The 17862-nt window shown below is 37.9% G+C and overlaps 1 protein-coding gene across 2 annotated transcripts in view; it reads left to right on the plus strand.

Annotated features, from left to right (window-relative positions):
* Positions 1 to 14720: 14720 nt before the first annotated feature.
* LOC145782039 (uncharacterized) overlaps positions 14721 to 17862 on the plus strand; it is a 40202-nt gene continuing 37060 nt past the window's right edge. For both annotated transcript variants that reach the window (XR_014290813.1, XM_082593771.1), the window contains exons 1-2: positions 14721 to 14869; positions 16898 to 17730. Coding sequence is in view for 1 of the 2 variants with exons in the window: in XM_082593771.1 (XP_082449897.1) it covers positions 14748 to 14869; positions 16898 to 17730 (955 nt within the window). In the remaining variant the exon portion in view is untranslated. The remainder of the gene's footprint in view (positions 14870 to 16897; positions 17731 to 17862) is intronic.

Genomic DNA, 17862 nt, shown 5'->3' on the forward strand with positions numbered 1-17862 from the left:
CGATACATTTGACAATAAGGATAGTAGGCTATACAAAGACATTCTTTTAATGCAGCTTCTTACCATAACTTCTTTAAAAAATATTTGCATAAATTTTGATGTTATAGGTTACATTGGACATACTGTATAATATACAGGTGTTACCTGTCTTTCTTATTTGTCGCCACTTCAGCTTGTGCTTCTTTTGTTTTTAGATTTTGCCACAGTTTTCTTAACTGGGAAGTGTACCGAACAGTTTTTCCAGAATTAGCATTGAACCTTTTAGTAAGTGTTTCCCATGCTAACTTTTTAGCAGCAGATGTTGCACTGTCTGTTCTTTTGTCTTCAATGACATTATTCTCCTTGATTAAATCAAGAAGAAGTTGCTTTTCAGCATCATCATAATTCAGTCCTCTTCCAGGCATAATGACAGATTTCACAATTTCAGACAATACTGTACAGTATATAGCTATAGTTCCAAGACCTACATACACAGATACAAGTATTGTACATTAGAGAAAAAATTACAAATGATGTTATAAACTGATTACCTATTCAATTAATGGCTAAGGACAGCTTAAGTTTAGTTTCTACATTCAACTCTTAGACTACATCACTTCATGACTTCACCTCCACGCTCCAGTTTCAACTAACAAACCAATACCGAACACGTCACTAAGAAGTTCTCGCATGCGCACAAGCACCCTCTTAAAGCCCACTAACAGAAGCAAAATTTGTTCAGTGGAAATCCCGTTCTCTGTAGTTCCAGATCTGAGTGCCTTGGCAAGCACATTAATAAGTATCCATCCGCATGTTTAATGGCGGGATGCCGTGTTGCCTAATCTAGTCAAGTGCGGGGCAAAACTTTCCCCTTACATTTGAGTTTGTTATAGTTTCATCATAAGTTGCTTTAATTTGTTTATTTATATGTGCATGCACTGTGAAACTATTCCACCATTTGCATCAACATTATCCCCTACGCTTGATATGATATAAAATACGCAGTTGGTATACTTGCGCCTAGGTCTAAAATCCAACAAATAATTCAAAAAGACAGATTTATGGTGCATCCCTAATCGCTAGGCAGTACTGTATTGCTTCCGATTACTGCGTTGTTTGTGCATTGTAGCGAGTTAGATTTGAAATTGCATTCTTCGCATTTTGTTTTTAAATGGTTTTTGTGGTTTCGTCTTGTAACTTATCGTAAAGGTTTAATACAAAATACTGGTGCTACTGTTTTGAAATTGCTTACAATTTTAACCATGACCGGTTTGTATGAAAGATGAGTTGAAATCAAATGAATGCCGTATCAGCATGAGTCAACAAATGGTTAAGAAGGAGATGTCAGGCGCAACATTCATGCTTTTATATTATAATTAGTGTCATTGTGTTCTATAGGTTTTAAATAGTCATGTTTATTTTGCTGGGTTAGGTGGTTTGATGCTGAGCCAAGTTTGAATATAGTTCTATTGTTCCTTAACAAATTTTATTTACTTTTCTGGTATTGTGTGCTCACTGATAATAATGGGAGGCCATCAATAGATACACGAGTGGGGTAGCCATCGCAGTGGAACAATAGGTCTACAACTCTACATGCCAAACATATAAGTAGTCCAAAAGAAAGTGGAAGCTACTAAGTTAAAACGCGAATGTTTAGACGTGCTCGAAGACGAAATAAGATACTAGTCTACACATAAGTACTAATATGGTTTTGCCATGGCCGCTGAGTGAACTAGGTAGGGCTGTTGAGAGCATAATCTTGCTCTTGTATCAATGAGGTTTCTGAGCTCCTAGACCTAAATGAAGACATTTCAATAACAAACAAGAGAAAAAAACTATTGAGATTAACTAGAAAAGAGGTACGATAGTTTATTTCCGATAAATCAGGAATTATTTCCAAAAATGAATTATTTTCAGACACACTGACCTAGCCTATTTAAGAAATACGCGTAGGCAGGGTTGGAAGTCGTTAGTCAAAAACCAATGACTATTTTATTATTCGATAGTGCCCAAAAAAGCAATGACTTTCCGCTATCGATACGTAAAAAAAGCAATGAATAGCAATTACTAACAATTGACTGGTCAAAAAGCAACCAGCAACTAAAAAAAGTACAAAAACTCGAAAAAAACAAGCCCAACTTGCGAGAAAACCCCAAGATTGGCAACACTGTTAACGGCCGCAAAATCTTTCTTAATCCTTTTAAGTTCGAAAACCGGAAGGGGTCTAGGTCGGATAGTAGGCTAATCCGAAAACTAAATCTCGTAAATTCGTTTTGACGACGAAGTAGCCTAAGTGAACTACAAAAAACGATTCAGCAGTTCTCCTAGCCTAAAAATCGATTAGTGAAAAACGATTAATGATTTCGTTGCTTGCATAAAAAAGCAGTGAATAACGCGCATTCGATATTTATTTTTAAAAGGAATGGGTATAAGCATTTGATATTCAGAAAGCAACGAATAACGCGATCGAATAGTGACAACTAGTCGTTACTTCCAACCCTGCGCGTAGGTTTATTTAAGTTTTGGAACCCACTAGAAAGATTCGAGCTCTTAAAATTATCTCCGATTCAAAAGTAGGCTACATCTGGCAACTCCCACCCTTGTCAACAGTGAGGTTTAGTGCTAATCGAATGTCTGACCGCCTCTGAAAAAAACCTTTCTGAGGAAAAGTTAGTTGTTTTGGTGACGTCATACGAGCAATCACCTTCCATTACGGGAGAACTAAACACGACGTTCCCGTTTGGCCTACATTCTGACTCCCTAAACAGATCAAAGGGTCAACGCTGGTGGCCGATCACAACACACTCCATAAAATAGGCCTACCATATTTTTATCGCCGAAAAAGAGGACACGTTTCGCCAGCAAGTAGAATTTTACGCTTGAAGAATCGTTTACATCATTTTAGATCATTACAGTAGGCTATAGGCCTACGCAGAAAAAGTTACAGTAAAACAATAAGAAAACAGATTGACTGAACGTTTAACTTATTTTTTCTCATTGATTGATTGATTGAATTTTTATCTTCGGACTGGGAAAGCTTTTTGCAGAATTTAATCCTGGTAGTTTCGCATAGGCTACTTGTAGAGCAGGGGTTCTTAAACTGGGGTCCGTGGACCCCCAAGGGGTCCGCAGACTAGTTTTAGGGGGTCCATGAAGGCTCAATGGAAATACTACTGTATAATTCCAAAAATGAAATAAATTTTTCAAAAGAAAAGAGATTAAGTTCAAACAACGCTGATGATTTTCCTCAGGTCATCGTTACTCATTGCTTTTTACATCGCCATGCATTAGCATCGAAAACTCTCCCAACAATTTTTGTCTGGTAGTGTGAAAATCGTTTATTTTATCAGAGCTTGTGCTTTGAACCATCGAATATTCAAGAGGTTATGTCAAGAAATGGGAGCGGAACATGAAATTGTCCTCTATAATCCTACAGAAGTTCGCTGGCTGTCAAGGGGACAAGTTTTGAAGCGCCATGACCCACTAGAACACGGCCAAATATGTTGCTATTTGAGAAAATTTCTAAGAGTCTGAATTGTTACAATCCTAGCTGTGACAAACCTGTCATCCTTCCATTTCCAGAAGTAAGTAAAATAAGAAGTATTTGCACCTAGACATATGTTTGGCTTATTTAATGGGAAATTAGGTATGTACGTTGAGCACAGTTTACACAATAATAATGTAATTTGTAAGACTTTCCAACTGCATCCTGGAGGTAGTCTCATCATACAGTCGTTAGGTTTTTTTGTATAGCAGGATCTTTCGCCAAAACACATATTTTACTTGCAAAATTAAACTTGGCGAAAAACAAAACAAACTAAAATTTAAATTGGCTCATCAAATGAACAGCTTAGCCTACAACATATAATTCACAAAAATCCTTGATATTTTAAATGGAACATGCAATTGCACCAAACGATGCTATACCTCAAGGATGCAGTTGAAAAGTCTTACATATTAAATTGTTATTGTGTAAAGTGTGCTCAACGTACATACCTAATCTCCAGTTAAACGAGCCAAACATATGTCTAGGTGCAAATATTGCTTATTTTACTTACTTCTGGAAATGGGAAGATGACAGGTTTGTCATAGCTAGGATTGTAACAATTCAGACTCTTAGAAATTTTCTCAAATAGCAACATATTTGGCCGTGTTCTAGTGGGTCATGGAAGCGCTTTTTCTTTTTTTCTAAGAGACAAAAATATTGAACTCTCAAAGCAGTTTAACAGTGAAGAATTTATTCAAGGGTTACCTTACTTGGCGGATGTTTTTACTCATATGAATGAGTTAAATCGTTCTATTCAAGGCCCTGCCGTTACAACTATGAACGCTTCTGAAAAACTTCTCAGGACAAGCTATCTCTGTGGAAAAGGAGATTGGAGACTAACAACTATTCTAATTTCTCAACCTTGGAAGAATTGATGCTTTAAAATGGAATTGCAGTTTGTAATGCTCTACCATCTTCTCTGCACACATGTGCAGACATTTGGAAGCATTGCAAACTCTTTCAGGGGTTACTGCTTAGCCGCAGAGGATATTAAAAATACAGCATGGATATGTTACCCTCTCTTCGTTGAACTGGAATCTATCAGTGATGAGGACCTTGCAAAAGATGAGTTCATTGAAAGGCTAAAGGCTAATCATTAAGAATGTTCTTCAATTCGAAAAGTATTGGCGTTTTTTGGAGTTCGTTGACGCAAGCATATATCTTCTTTTGGTAAAGAGAGCCATGGCTGCTTTAATCTCTTTTGCGACTATATTATTTATGTGAGTCAGGATTTTCATCCTTTGTAACTATCAAAAGAAAGAGTCGAAACCGGTTGGATGCAAAGGATGACATGCGTGTTGCCCTATCAACGACGAAGCCACAATTTCATGTTCTTGTTGAAAACAAACAGCCGCATCCTTCACATTAATGAAAGTAAATCGAAGATATTGAAAAACAATCTTCATTCGCTATTTCTTAAATTTAATAAAACATAAATTTTGTTACCAATTTATTTAAATTTTATTGCGTTATGTCCAATTCATGCGGATCAAAAAAGTTTCTCGGACTAGGCCACAAAGGGGGTCCACGCAAACCAAAATTGTTTTTAAGGGGTCCGCGTAAAAAAAGTTTAAGAACCCCTGTTGTAGAGGCTTTGAATCACTGACGCAGGCCGGTTACCGAGATTGACAGAGTGAAGTTTCCGATTGTTGAAGTCTTGTTGCCGAGGAAATTTTCCATCCACTAGATGCCGCTGAATGGAGAGCAATCCTTAACGTGCGTTGCTCAAGCGCACACCCCGAGAGTCGAACCAGCGGCGCTTGGTCTTGAAGCTTCTTCATCCCAGAAGTCACGCGCTAACAAACTGAGCTATTGGGGCGGACATATTTTTAGTGCTGCCTAAAGACAACAAGTTATTTTATTATTAAGAGTCAGCAAAAAGTGAAAAAAATACCGAATTTTTAGACAGTTTCAGTCAGACAGCCATGATCGCAAAAATGTGACAAATTAGGCACGATCTCCAGGTAGCCAAGCCGTAACTTTTTTCAACAAGGAATGGTCAGCCTTAACGAAATTGTTAAATTACGTGCAAGAAATGTGATTTAAACAATAGGCTGCATAATGCATATAACCGTTAAGATGCTAAAAACGGCGTGAACTAAAAAGCTGTTCCTTTCCTTGCAAAGCTGTAGGCCTATCCATGTCACGATTTCTTTTGCTGAAGGTTAGGTGTTATAGGCTACACATTGCACTTAGCCTATAGACATTTGTTTCAAGTAACAAACGAACCAAACTGAGTTGGTAATCAACAATGTCTATAAGCGTTGTATCAATGTAAAACGTATATGTAGGTAGAATATTTTTTTGTTAAAGTGTGAGCATGGCCTTGAAATGTCGTTTAATATCTTACAGTGAACCAGGCAATGAACGTTCAACAACAGTTCCATAAAAATGCGCCAATTTCTTGTAGAATTTATAAATCAGCATGTTACATTGGTAGTCTATACAAACTGTTTAGAAAACAAATAGCCTATACAAGCTGTCGCTGAAACGTCAAGCAATATCGTTGAAAATCCCGTTGAAAATGTGGGTTAATTGTTGAAAATCCCGTTGATTAATCCCGTTGAAAATGTGGGTTAATTGTTGAAAATCCCGTTGAAAATGTAAGCAAGAAAACCCAAACTGTCAAGAAAGAGGACATTTGAGCATTTTTTAGTATCCTCGGAGGACAGTTCATTTTTCTTGAAAAAAGAGGGCAAATCCTCTTAAAAGAGGACGTATGGTAGCCGACCATAAAAGGCAACGTTGAAAAAAATTATGAAAGTAAAAAACCGATAGCTCAGTTTGTTAATTAAGCGCCTGACCTGACGAACAAAGAAACTACAAAATGAAGCGATGTTGGTTTTGAATCTTTATCCTCGGACTGACAAAACCTTGATAGGTTATTCTTGGCAGTTTCGCATACTTGTAGAGGCTTTTGACGCAGGAACGCTTACCGAGATTGGCAGAGTGAAGTTGTTCGATTGTTGAAGTCTTGTTGCCGGGGAATTATTCCATTCACTAGGTGCCGCTGAATGGAGTGCAGTCTTGAAATGCGTTGCTCAAGCGCAAACCCCGAGAGTCGAACCAGCGCCGCGTGATCTTGAGCCGGGCGTGTAACCACTGAGCTAACGGGGCGGACTTGACTCTCGGAGTGTAGACTACATTTAAGCAACGCATTTCAAGAGCAGCTCTCCGTTCAGTGGCACCTAATAATAATGTTATGGTTTATTTATTGTCGCTCTACAACAACTAAGGTCTTTTAGCGACAAGGCTCATTTTTAATTTTTACCAGGTTTACGACGTCATCACATTTTACCTGACTTATTCTCACTGCATTATGCAAGAAAAAACACAATCAACAGGCTATACCGATATTAAAGTGTTCGGTTTGACCCGACCTAGAATCGATCTCAGATTTACTCGGTCACTGAGCTGGTTTCAGTGGCATACAGTAGGATGGAATGATTCACAGACAACAACACTTCAACAATCGAAAACTTCACTCTCTGTTAAACACGATGACCTGGCCTGGGTCAGTGGTTCAAAGCCTCTATAAATATGCGAAACTGCCTGGATTAGTCCGAGGACAAAGATTCCTTCAATCAATACAGTATGTCAAAATAGACAATCGCATTGTGCTGAATGTCCGTGGTGCGTTGGCTGATGGTCAGATGAAAGACCAGAACACGATGCGCTGAGCTAGCTACTCAAATGAACAAATTGAGAAAGCGAACGAAACCTCACATAAAGTCATCCTGCGATGCTGTTGAATTTAGGCCTAACATGCAAATATATTAGCTAAATAACGTGATTTATTGAAAAAAAATTAGACTAGAAGTTAAAAATAGAGGCTAAAATTAGTATTTAAAAGCGTAACCATGGCACTTTCCAATATTTGTAACTGTTTAAGTTTCCACTTGCTGAAGTGTTGTTGCCTGCAAGTTACTTTTCAGAGAGTTGTCTGATGGATAGGCTATGCGTTGTGCAAGTGCACTCTGCAAGTGAATGACTTGCTGCGTCTTTGCAAAGCCTTGTATACTTAATATTTATAGAAAAGCCTTATATTTAATATGTTGCAAAGCCTTATATTTTCTATTTAATTGAACTATCGAGGGGAGGGCGATGATGCGTTGTTGAAGTGCTGATAAAAGTGATTGAAACTGGTCCCAATGATCGCAGAGATGGTTCTGAAATGCAACCATGCCAATCACACTTTATTCCTTTTGACGTTGTATCCGGCGCTGTATCAATGTAAATTTATTGCAATGATTTGAACTAAATTGCGTTTTTGTAGGCCTATTTTTGTACCTGTATATTGTTGGAAATCGTGGCTCAACACCAGTTTAAGATTTAGGCTTGCAACTTTTGATTTTAATTTTATGTAACCATCTATTTAAAATTGAATTTTTAGGCGTGCTGATAATATCGGAGTTTGCTTTATTTGTTCGTTTTACTTTTACGTATGTTTCAAATTTTCTTTTTTACATGTGCTAGCTAAAGATGCTATTGCTATAGAGAAATCGCTTCTTAATAAACTACACTAAGAGGTTAGATTGCTGTGCAAATGCCAACATTTGATAGATGTAAAATAGCAGTACCATTAGGCCTAATCAAAGGTAAAAGGCTACACACCGAGAGTTGAGCTAGAGATGCTTGGTTTTTTCGTTGGCAAAACCTTTTGTTAATCAACATTTTTTGTTACTTATTTTTGTGGCTAAATCGCAATGTTTCTCTGGTTGAAACAATGGTGCTTCCCGAGATTTTTCTCTCGTGATCAAATCCATTAGGCTATCGGATCGGTCCAAAGCTTCGCAAAAAGTTGCTCAAGGCCAAGTGGTGAAGTGGACAGTGGCGGCTCGTTAAAGGGAGCTGTGGAGCTGCAGCTCCCTCTGCGATCTGACATCCAAATAGAACTTGTTGAAAATACCCTTACAAAAATTTTCCTCGACGTCCTCGTGATGATTCAACTTACCTTCGCTGTTCTTGCATATTCACTCTTTAGCATTCTTTTTAAAAATTTGAATGGAAACTCTGTGGAGCTGAGCAACCAGGTAGCTCCACGAAGGGTGTTCTTTCTATTATGACGATTTGGGAAAACCCCAATGACGCGAACGCAAACGCAGGCAAAAGCGGTAACTCTTGATAGCCTCTGGGAGCTGTGCTCCCAGCAGTTTGACTGTATTCCAATGTTGCTCAGGCCAGCACATACATTGCTGGTTTCGTTAGACAGCTTACCGGTCATTGACGATAGACTATGAAACGCAGAAAATTTTGTTATTTGACATAACTTAGCCTATAATTAGCTGTTCATTGACTAGATTTGCCTTATAGCATATCAGGACTTTGTTATACCAGTCTACAGTGAGCAAATTTTAGCGTACATGGAAGAGCAATAGCCAGGTAGGGCACTTAAGACTAACCTGTGAGATGTTGAACCAGTTTATAGCCTGATTATTGATATATTCCTAGTTCCTACTGTTTTATCCCTTTTGAATTGTTAATTGTGTAGCCTACTGTAGACAGGTAGAACAAATAAGTACCGGTACAGGCAACTCATATTGTATTAACTAAGCTGCTAAATTGGCTACTCTGCCTGACTATCTTTCATTTTACCTACACATAGCTTATGTAAGATTATTGTTTCAAATTGTGCTATCATCATTATACTGAATAATAAAAGTAATTTGCGTTCTTCTGGTGACTATTTACTAGGTTACCTCCTGATGTTAAAGATGATAACTAGCTTTTGTATTTCCGACGTTTCGTCAGTCAGCACGACTGACTTTATCAAGGTGGCTAAAACAGGTTAACACAACCTGTTCAGCAACGATGGCACAACACAAAAACGTACTGATAAAATGAATAAAGTAAGCAGCAAGAATCAGAATTAAAACACGCAAATTATTATAAAATGCCTGGTGAACAGTCTCTCTCTGTTTTTATTATACTGAATGTTAAAGCTTTTTTGATCTGATCAGCAGACAACTCTGTTCAATATTTGTAAAGTACAACTTTCAATAGGTTATCATTACAAGAAAAGATTAATATTAAACTTGAAGGTAGGTCAACGCCTCCCCTTGAAATTTCACAAAGAGCACCATCCAGCAGTAGTAGGCTAAATTTTATACCCGGCATTTTAATCAACATTTATACAAAACTAACTTGTGGCTATGTGGCTGCAGTGCAAAAAATGCATTATTTTGCTTTCCATGCTTACTGTTTGGTGGTGATACATCATGGACAAAGTCTAGAATTAAAGATTTAAATCATATCAATCGAAACATTGCAAGACATGATAAATCGCAACTTCATTTGAACAACATGGTAAATTTACCTCTTTTAGGTACAGCTAATATTGCTTCCCAACTTGATTCTGGATACAGATTAGCAATTGCTCGCCACAATGAGAAAGTAAAAGAAAATTGGCAAATTTTATCAAAAATTATCAACTGCATCAAACTGTGTGAGAAATTTGAGTTGCCACTCAGAGGTCATGATGAGGTAGCGATCCATTATTGCAAAGAAGTTGCTTGCAAAGTGGTAGCTACACTAAGATTTAGGTTTTAGTTGTTTTTTTTTTTTCTTGTTAGGTTTCTAAGCACCTTTTCATTATGTTCAGAGCCATTCGTAAGCTAATTTTTATTGCTACATACCATCTAACACTCATTCTTACAACGCTGTGATTTTACTTCTATGAGAGTTTATGCCTGCTGTATTAACTGTTTTTAATTTCTCTGAAATCGCTTCATTTGCATGATGACTAAGTATGAGTGGTGCAACAATCAATGCATTCCAGTTGAGGTTAGTTGCAATTTTTGAAGTTTTGTAGGCTACCATTAAATATACAATTTTTATTAAATGCTTTATCTCATAGTTTTATGCTGGAAGTTTCATTTGGATTTATACGGGCAAAATTTATTTGATATCAATCAATCTGCTTATCGTCAACATCACTCCACAGAAACAGCTTTACTAAGAATTCATAATGATATTGCTACTGTACTTGACTGTAATCATAGCATTGTTCTACTTTCTCTTGATCTTTCAGCTGCTTTTGATAGGCTACCATTGATCACAAACTTCGGAGCTGGTATACAAGTCCCCCCCTGGTAACTCATGACAAAGACAGGACTCGACCAAACATATAGGGTGAAACTACTTTACCTTTGCTTTACTGTTCACACACTTCAATCCACATGTTTTGGTCAATTCCTCTTTGTCATGAGTTACCAGAGGAGGGGGACTTGTATACCAGCTCCCAAACTTCTTATAAATCGTCTCAAATCAGATTTTGACATTACAGGAATGGCACTTGACTGGTTCTCTCCTTATCTTTTTGACCGAACTCAGTCTGTAGCAATTGAAAACTCAATGTCTTCTGCAACATTCCTTTCTTCTGGAGTTTCTTAGGATTCTGTTCTCGGCCGGTCTGGTTTTGCCTCTACAAACGTCTGTTTGACATCATGAAGCGATATGGGCTTTCATACATAGAGTTTTACAACACCACTCATATGCTGATGATATACAATTGTATTTGCTTGTTACTGATGAAGATTCATTGTGTTGTATTAAAAATCAAAAATGTTTGGTTGATATTTCAATTTGGGTGTGCTATACTGTAATATGTTAAAACTGAATCAAGAAAAATGTGAGTTTATTGTATTTTCTCCAAAACGGTGTATTTCAAAGTTTAACGACATGACCCTTACCCTGAGTAATATTATTTCTTCTTCTTCTGATTCAATTAAATTGCTTGGTGTATTATTAAATCAACATTTATGTTTGGAAAAATTTTTCAGTGACACTGTTAAATCTACTTTTTTCATCTCAGAAATATTAGTTCCATCAGACAGTTCATAAATATTGATGCTTGTAAAACTTTAACTCATGCACATCCAGGCTTGATTATTTAAATTCATTGTTAAATAACATTGTGCTATTTTACGTCTTCAAAGAGTTCAGAATACTGCCCTCGACTAATTACTTTAACACGTAAACAACTAAACATGAGCATATTACTTCCATACTAAAATCCCTGCATTGACTTCCAGTATTGTATCGTATTCGTTTCAAAATATGTCTATTAATTTATAAAGTTTTCCATGGTTTTGCTCAGAACTATCTGGACACTTTGCTTATTCATTATAAACCTTCCAGAACTTTGCGTTCTCAACATTGCTCTTTTGCAACCCTTCATGTAAGACACAATATGGAAACCGCACTTTCCCAGCTGTTGCTGCCAGTTGCTGGAATTGTTTGCCTATTTGTGTAAAAGAAGCTGAAAATTTAAATGAATTCAAAACTCGCTTGAAAACGTTCTATTTCACTGAACATTATGACTGAAAGTACCGTATTATTTATCACCATTGTCATGCACAGTGCACAGGAGCATAGTTTGCACTGTGGATGTGGTGCTATGTAATTGTTAGTATTATTATGTGTGAAAATTGTTTGGACTTGTTACTTTCTGTTCTTCCTTCCTTCTTCTTTTTTGTGTCAATTTGCAACAATATTATCAACGCAATACTTTCTTTTGTGTAACTATTTGAATGAGAGAGTGCAGACTCGACGACCTCCTACGCCTTCAGGGCTACGGTCTTTCGCACTCTCTCATTGGATGCACACTGTCAGTTTTTGTTTTATGTGTGTTTCGGCGTTTCGCATCCAAACAAAAATAAAATGACCATCCATCCATCCACTTAGCCCTCCTAACAACATGGTTCACGGTACCTGACCGACTGTAGACACTATCGTCTAAATGTGTAAGTCAGCACACCTTTAAATGTATTATGTGGTTTGTTATCTGTCTGAGTTAGCTGTGTGTGTCATTGCCATGTTGTTCTCTAAATTTTGTTGCTGCAATGCCCTCGCCTTTCTTCGTACGTCAAAAGGGTTGTATCGAAAAACACGGTCAAACGATAATATTCAAAGCAAAATTTACGAGAACTATGTCAGTATATTATCTGAACTTGGTCTCTTCATTCACTTCGACATTACTGTTTGATTACATCTTCCAAACTATTATAGTCTATGGTTGGCTGCTCAACAAAATAAAGTAAATTCAAGTGACTTTACCCCAATAAACAAAGAAAAATTGTTTATTTTAAATATCACCGTATGTGATGTAGTCCTGGTCCTTGGGTACTTACTATAAACTGCAACCAGCAGCAGAAATTTCACTTTGAAACAGAATACTGTTACCTCTTAATTGTCGTTGCTGCTTGGGGCAAGGTGTAGTAGCCTACCAGATAGTGTCCCTGGCTGAAGTTACAGCTGTCCGAGCTGTGTATATGTTTTGTAAAGGCCTTTGTTTCATTTCAGGTGCAGTAGCCATGCATTTTATTTCGCTGCAGTAATACACACTTTCCTATGCGTGTTTTAACGATCATCGTTTGGCTGCTGTTTCTAGTGCTATTTTCGTGTGTTTACACTTTGTCGTTGTTTGTATGCGTTGGAAGAAATTTAATAAACCTCCGTCATAACACCCAGCACCCCATAGCACCATGGAGTTTTTCAAAGAACAGTAGGGCTACTCAACCTGTATTTGAGACTTCTTGTTATATAAAATCTACTTGCACCTTAATTATGGAAATTTATGTCTGTGAAAACTCTTTGTAAAGGTAATCAATACATTAATCTCGATTATTTTGATTGCAAATTATGCTGGAAATACGCTTAGAACGCACCAAATTCAATGTAATTTGTCAAAATTTTCTGGGGGAGACCCCCCAGACCCCCCGCCGGAACGTTCGCCTTCGGCGAACTCTGCAGGGACATGTCACCTATGCAGCACCCTCACTTCTACAGGCCACGAGCCGCCACTGGAAGTGGATGTATGCTGTTGTCAGCTGAGAAGGGGCATTATTGTGGCTGTGTAAATACAGGAAAGTGGCGAAGACACAGTGTAAATAAAGATTTTTTTAACGTTTATTTTACATAAAAAATACACTTTCTCAGTTTCTCTACATTATACAAAAATCTAAGAACTTCCTTCTGCAATTAGCCTTAGCAGTGTAAGAACCACTTCAGTCTGAAAACGAGAGAGTGGACAAAAAGATAAGAGGAAACATTGAAAAAATGTATCTCCTTCTTTCGCCTGCGTTGCTTGGTTACTTGGGCCGCTCTACACAACTGACGCTAATATGAACAAGATTGTTCATGTTACATTTAAGTAACGTTTGTCCAAGTAAAAACAAATGTTTGTGTAGTTGTTTCGTCTCTTGACAAATCTGTGCTTTCGCGCGTGACAGATGTAACAAAAAACCAGCACAATTTTACGCAGCCTTGATCAAAGATATTCGATTTGAAACCTCAAGACATCTGAAACGATATGGTATTTGCTGAGAATAATAGAAAAGAATCAAATTGACACTTACACTGATAATGTGCAATAACAGACTTGTGTTTATAGTTTACACTGAGCGTTTGAACAGGAGACAGAATGAAACAATGAGGCATGTTTTTGTCTTCCTAATTCAGCTAGTTTCAAAGTGACATTTTCATTGAAGTTATGGTTTGTTTTTGGCAGGGTCAGAAAAAGAACAGGAGTAGGACGATGCAATGTTTAAAAAAAGCATCATTTTGCATTTTCAACAAGTGGTTCTCAACAAATTAAAACGGAAAAAGCATTACAAATATTTTAAAGTAAAGGTTTACTGGAAAGGAACGATTTTGTTTGTGCACATGATGTAGACTTAAAGTTTATGCTAGGCAACATAATCTTTTATCACATCAATTACCGCACATTCAACACTATTGTAGTGAACACTGATGTGATCTTACAATGAATCCTAAACAAATAGGCCTAACTTAGCTCAGTTGGTTAGCGCGTGACTTCCAGAGCAAAGAAGCTTCAAGATCAAGCGGCGCTGGTTCGACTCTCGGGGCGTGCGCTTGAGCAACGACTGCTCTCCATTCAGCGGCATCTAATGAATGGAATAATTCCCCGGCAACAATCGGAAACTTCACTCTGTCAATCTCGGTGACCGGACCTGCGTCAGTGATTCAAAGCCTCTACAAGTATGCGAAACTGCCAGGATTAAGCTCTGCAAGAAACTTTCCCAGTCCGAGGATAAAGATTCAATCAATCAATGAAACTTCAACGCCTGCTTGCCTGAACGTTATTTATATTTAGCTCAGGTAGCATTCATAGACGTTTACACTGCACACATGTTTGTTTCAAGGATGATTTTTTTCAAGTAGTTTCATTTGTACGTGTGGTGAAAAACTAAATCATACGATGGATTTTGAAATGTCAAAGCCCGAAAACCATGAAAACTTGTTTTTCCACCAACAGCGGAATCCAGTCCGCCAGTACAAACGAGTTAGGAAAGAACCCGAAGAATTACCACAAGCTCTGAGGTAAGCACTTAAGCAGGTTTAACATGGTGCACCGGTATTGCTGAATCCACCTGTTTCCTTGCAGCATTATTTTAATTTTGATTAAAATGACCACAATTATTTTAAAAAAGCAATAAGCCGGGTAAACCACAGTGGTATCGTTTTACGTATGTTTTCTTAAATTTAAAATTCAACGTATTTACGCTCTTTCAAGTTCAACTTCAAGTTAGTACGTTACAGGCAGGGACGCAGTCAGAGGGGGCAATTGCCTTCCTCTCAGAAATATTTTAAATAAACATTTCAACTTGTCTTACAGCATCGTTTGGCAGAGTTTTACAATTGATTTAAGCTGAAAGTACTCTCAGAATACGCAATTTCGAGGTATGTTTTTCAAAATTTTTGGGAGAGGCTCCCCAGACCCTGCTTTGCCTTCCCTAACTCGTTACTGGACTCACTGACAAGTGCAATAATACTGACTCCCCCCCCCCCCCCCTACCGAATGTTGTGCTACGCCCTTCGTTGCAGGTTACTGCCTTATTAGATGTGTCTTCTATAGCCTACCGCTGAATCCAATGCAAATATGCATTCACAATCAGCAAAATTGGTCGTTTTTACATTGAGTCAACGTCTGCAGACGTTAAATCGATGTAAAAAGTGACTGATTTGCTGGCTGGGTTGTTCTCAGCGCTTTACAAAGCAAACATTGTCGCAGTGTCAACGCAGCCTTGCGCGCCTGAATCAATTTCTCTCTTGAGTGCCAATTAGGAATTAGGTTCAATGCCACTTTTAAAAAGTGTCGCCTGACATGGTATCAAACTATTAAATAAATAAATATATCTACTACCGATTTAGAGGTGGATTGTTTTAACCACTAAGCCACTGAGCCTTTTTTTATCATAATCATTTATGGAATCAGTGTTCTTGACGCTTACCAGAAAATTTCCTTAGCACTGTAGACATATTAGGGGAAAGTGGTGTAGGCCTAACTTGGACCAGTGTGTAATTTGGACCAGTCCCTTAACTCAAAAAATAAAAATCGTTTTGTCAATATTTTTGAACAGCTTGAAAGAAAAAATAATAATAGCCCGGATGTGAAAAACTCAGCTCATTTGGTTTAGAAACGTGGATGGGAGATTGGAATTTATGGTTTTGGGTATGCTGATGTTATTTTGGGGAGTTGGTTGCTTAGCGCTCAGATGTTATTGGCATGGCGTTTGAGACTGATATGATGTTGGTATTATCTTTAACCTATAAGGAGATGTTGTGATCAATTACAAGACTTATAACCAAGTATGGAGGTCATAGTTGGTAATTTTTAACAGTGCATGACGATGACAGTGTGTACTTTGGACCAGTCATCTCACCTATGCAGCAATCCATCAGTTCAAAATTCCCAAACTACATTGTTAAGACATGTAAATAATAGGCTACCAATAAATATGCTACACAAGGGTCAAAAACCATTGGACGACAACTTGATCTTCCCGAAAATATTGAAGATCAACTGGTCAAACATGTTTTGGAAATGGAGTCAAGATTTTATGGTTTAAGGGCCATAGACTTAAGAAAGCTTGCGTATAACATTGCGTCTGCCAATAATATCAATTCAATACCCGCTTCGACAGTGAGAAGGGTCTGACTGGAAAAGATTGGCTGAAGGGATTCTTGAACCGTCATCCAGAAATTTCATTGCGAAGACCTCAAGCAGCTTCGGTTCAAATTACATACTCCAATGGTCCAAAATACACACCCCCATGATCCAAAATACGCACCATATGTGTAATTTGGACCATTTTTGAACATTTTTTATTGCTTAATTATTCTGCATTTTTTTATTGTACGTGGTTTATATTTTCTACACTGGTTTGCAAGTACCTAGACTGTATCTGAGTGAAAAATAATACACATTGACCGGAAGTTGGCTGAGCTGTGCTTATTTTTCTTTAGGGGGTTCAAAATACACACCTTTTCCCTACAATAATTACTTTATTGACATTTTAATCTTTATTGAATATTTTAATCCTTATTGACAAGCTAATTTTTCTTCAGATACTTCAAGTACGCCAATTTAAACCCACGCATAGCTGCCTTTCTGGGTAAACAGGATCCGAAGAACTTACTGAAACGAGCCAAGGGCCAAGGTGGAAAACCTGACGTCAAAGAATCGGCAGCTGTAGCGCCACCTGGCGGCCATGTGGTTATGGGAGGAGAATTTGGCAGCGACTTCAGAGAAGCCAGAAATCTACTTCCTGACATTAGTGGTGGTTTTGGTCAAATGACGGCTTTTGGAAGTGATGGTTTCGGGCAGTCTCGGCTTTCCATGTATAATGAAAATGAAGATCCACAACGATACCAGTTTGAAGAGACGACTTTTGCAGCTCCCAATATTTTACGGGAGTTGGCTGACACCTTGCAAAAATTTATTTCATCATTCAGAGAGTATGCACAACGTACAACCTTTTACCATCCCGAAACAGGTGATCCTTTGGCAACAGAAGCCACTACCCCGGCTGTTTTGTTGCCGACCGGAATTAAAGAACTCGTTTGCCAAAGTTGGGAAGACGTTACCTCTGAAGTGGTTTATGTTCCAAGAACTTGGCAGTCTTTGCAGGCTGGCTTAAAGTACGGAATGTCGCTAACGAGTGGAAAGCCTGATGTTGCTTCTTCCTTCGGTGGCTCTCCTGGTAAAGCAATGGAAGGAACTGTTGATAAAAAAGGTTCAGGCGGAGGTGGGTTGAAAAGCATTGTTGATTTACTTGAAGAAGTACGAATGAAAAGTACCAGTAAACGAGATGGGGATAACACGGAAGCTAAATTGCTTCACGATCATAAAAAGAAAGGCAAAGCAACACCAAAAGATGCATCTTCTACTTTTACACCAGGTATGATATTCAGCCTGCTTTTATTTCTGGCCTGTTTAAACAGCATATTTTAACAGCTATTTTAACAGCATCAAAGATATACGTTGTGACGTAACAACAACAGCTACGTAATAATTGTTAAAATTACAAGCG

Source organism: Aplidium turbinatum, chromosome 13 (assembly GCF_918807975.1).
Source record: "Aplidium turbinatum chromosome 13, kaAplTurb1.1, whole genome shotgun sequence".
Classification (NCBI taxonomy): domain Eukaryota; kingdom Metazoa; phylum Chordata; class Ascidiacea; order Aplousobranchia; family Polyclinidae; genus Aplidium; species Aplidium turbinatum.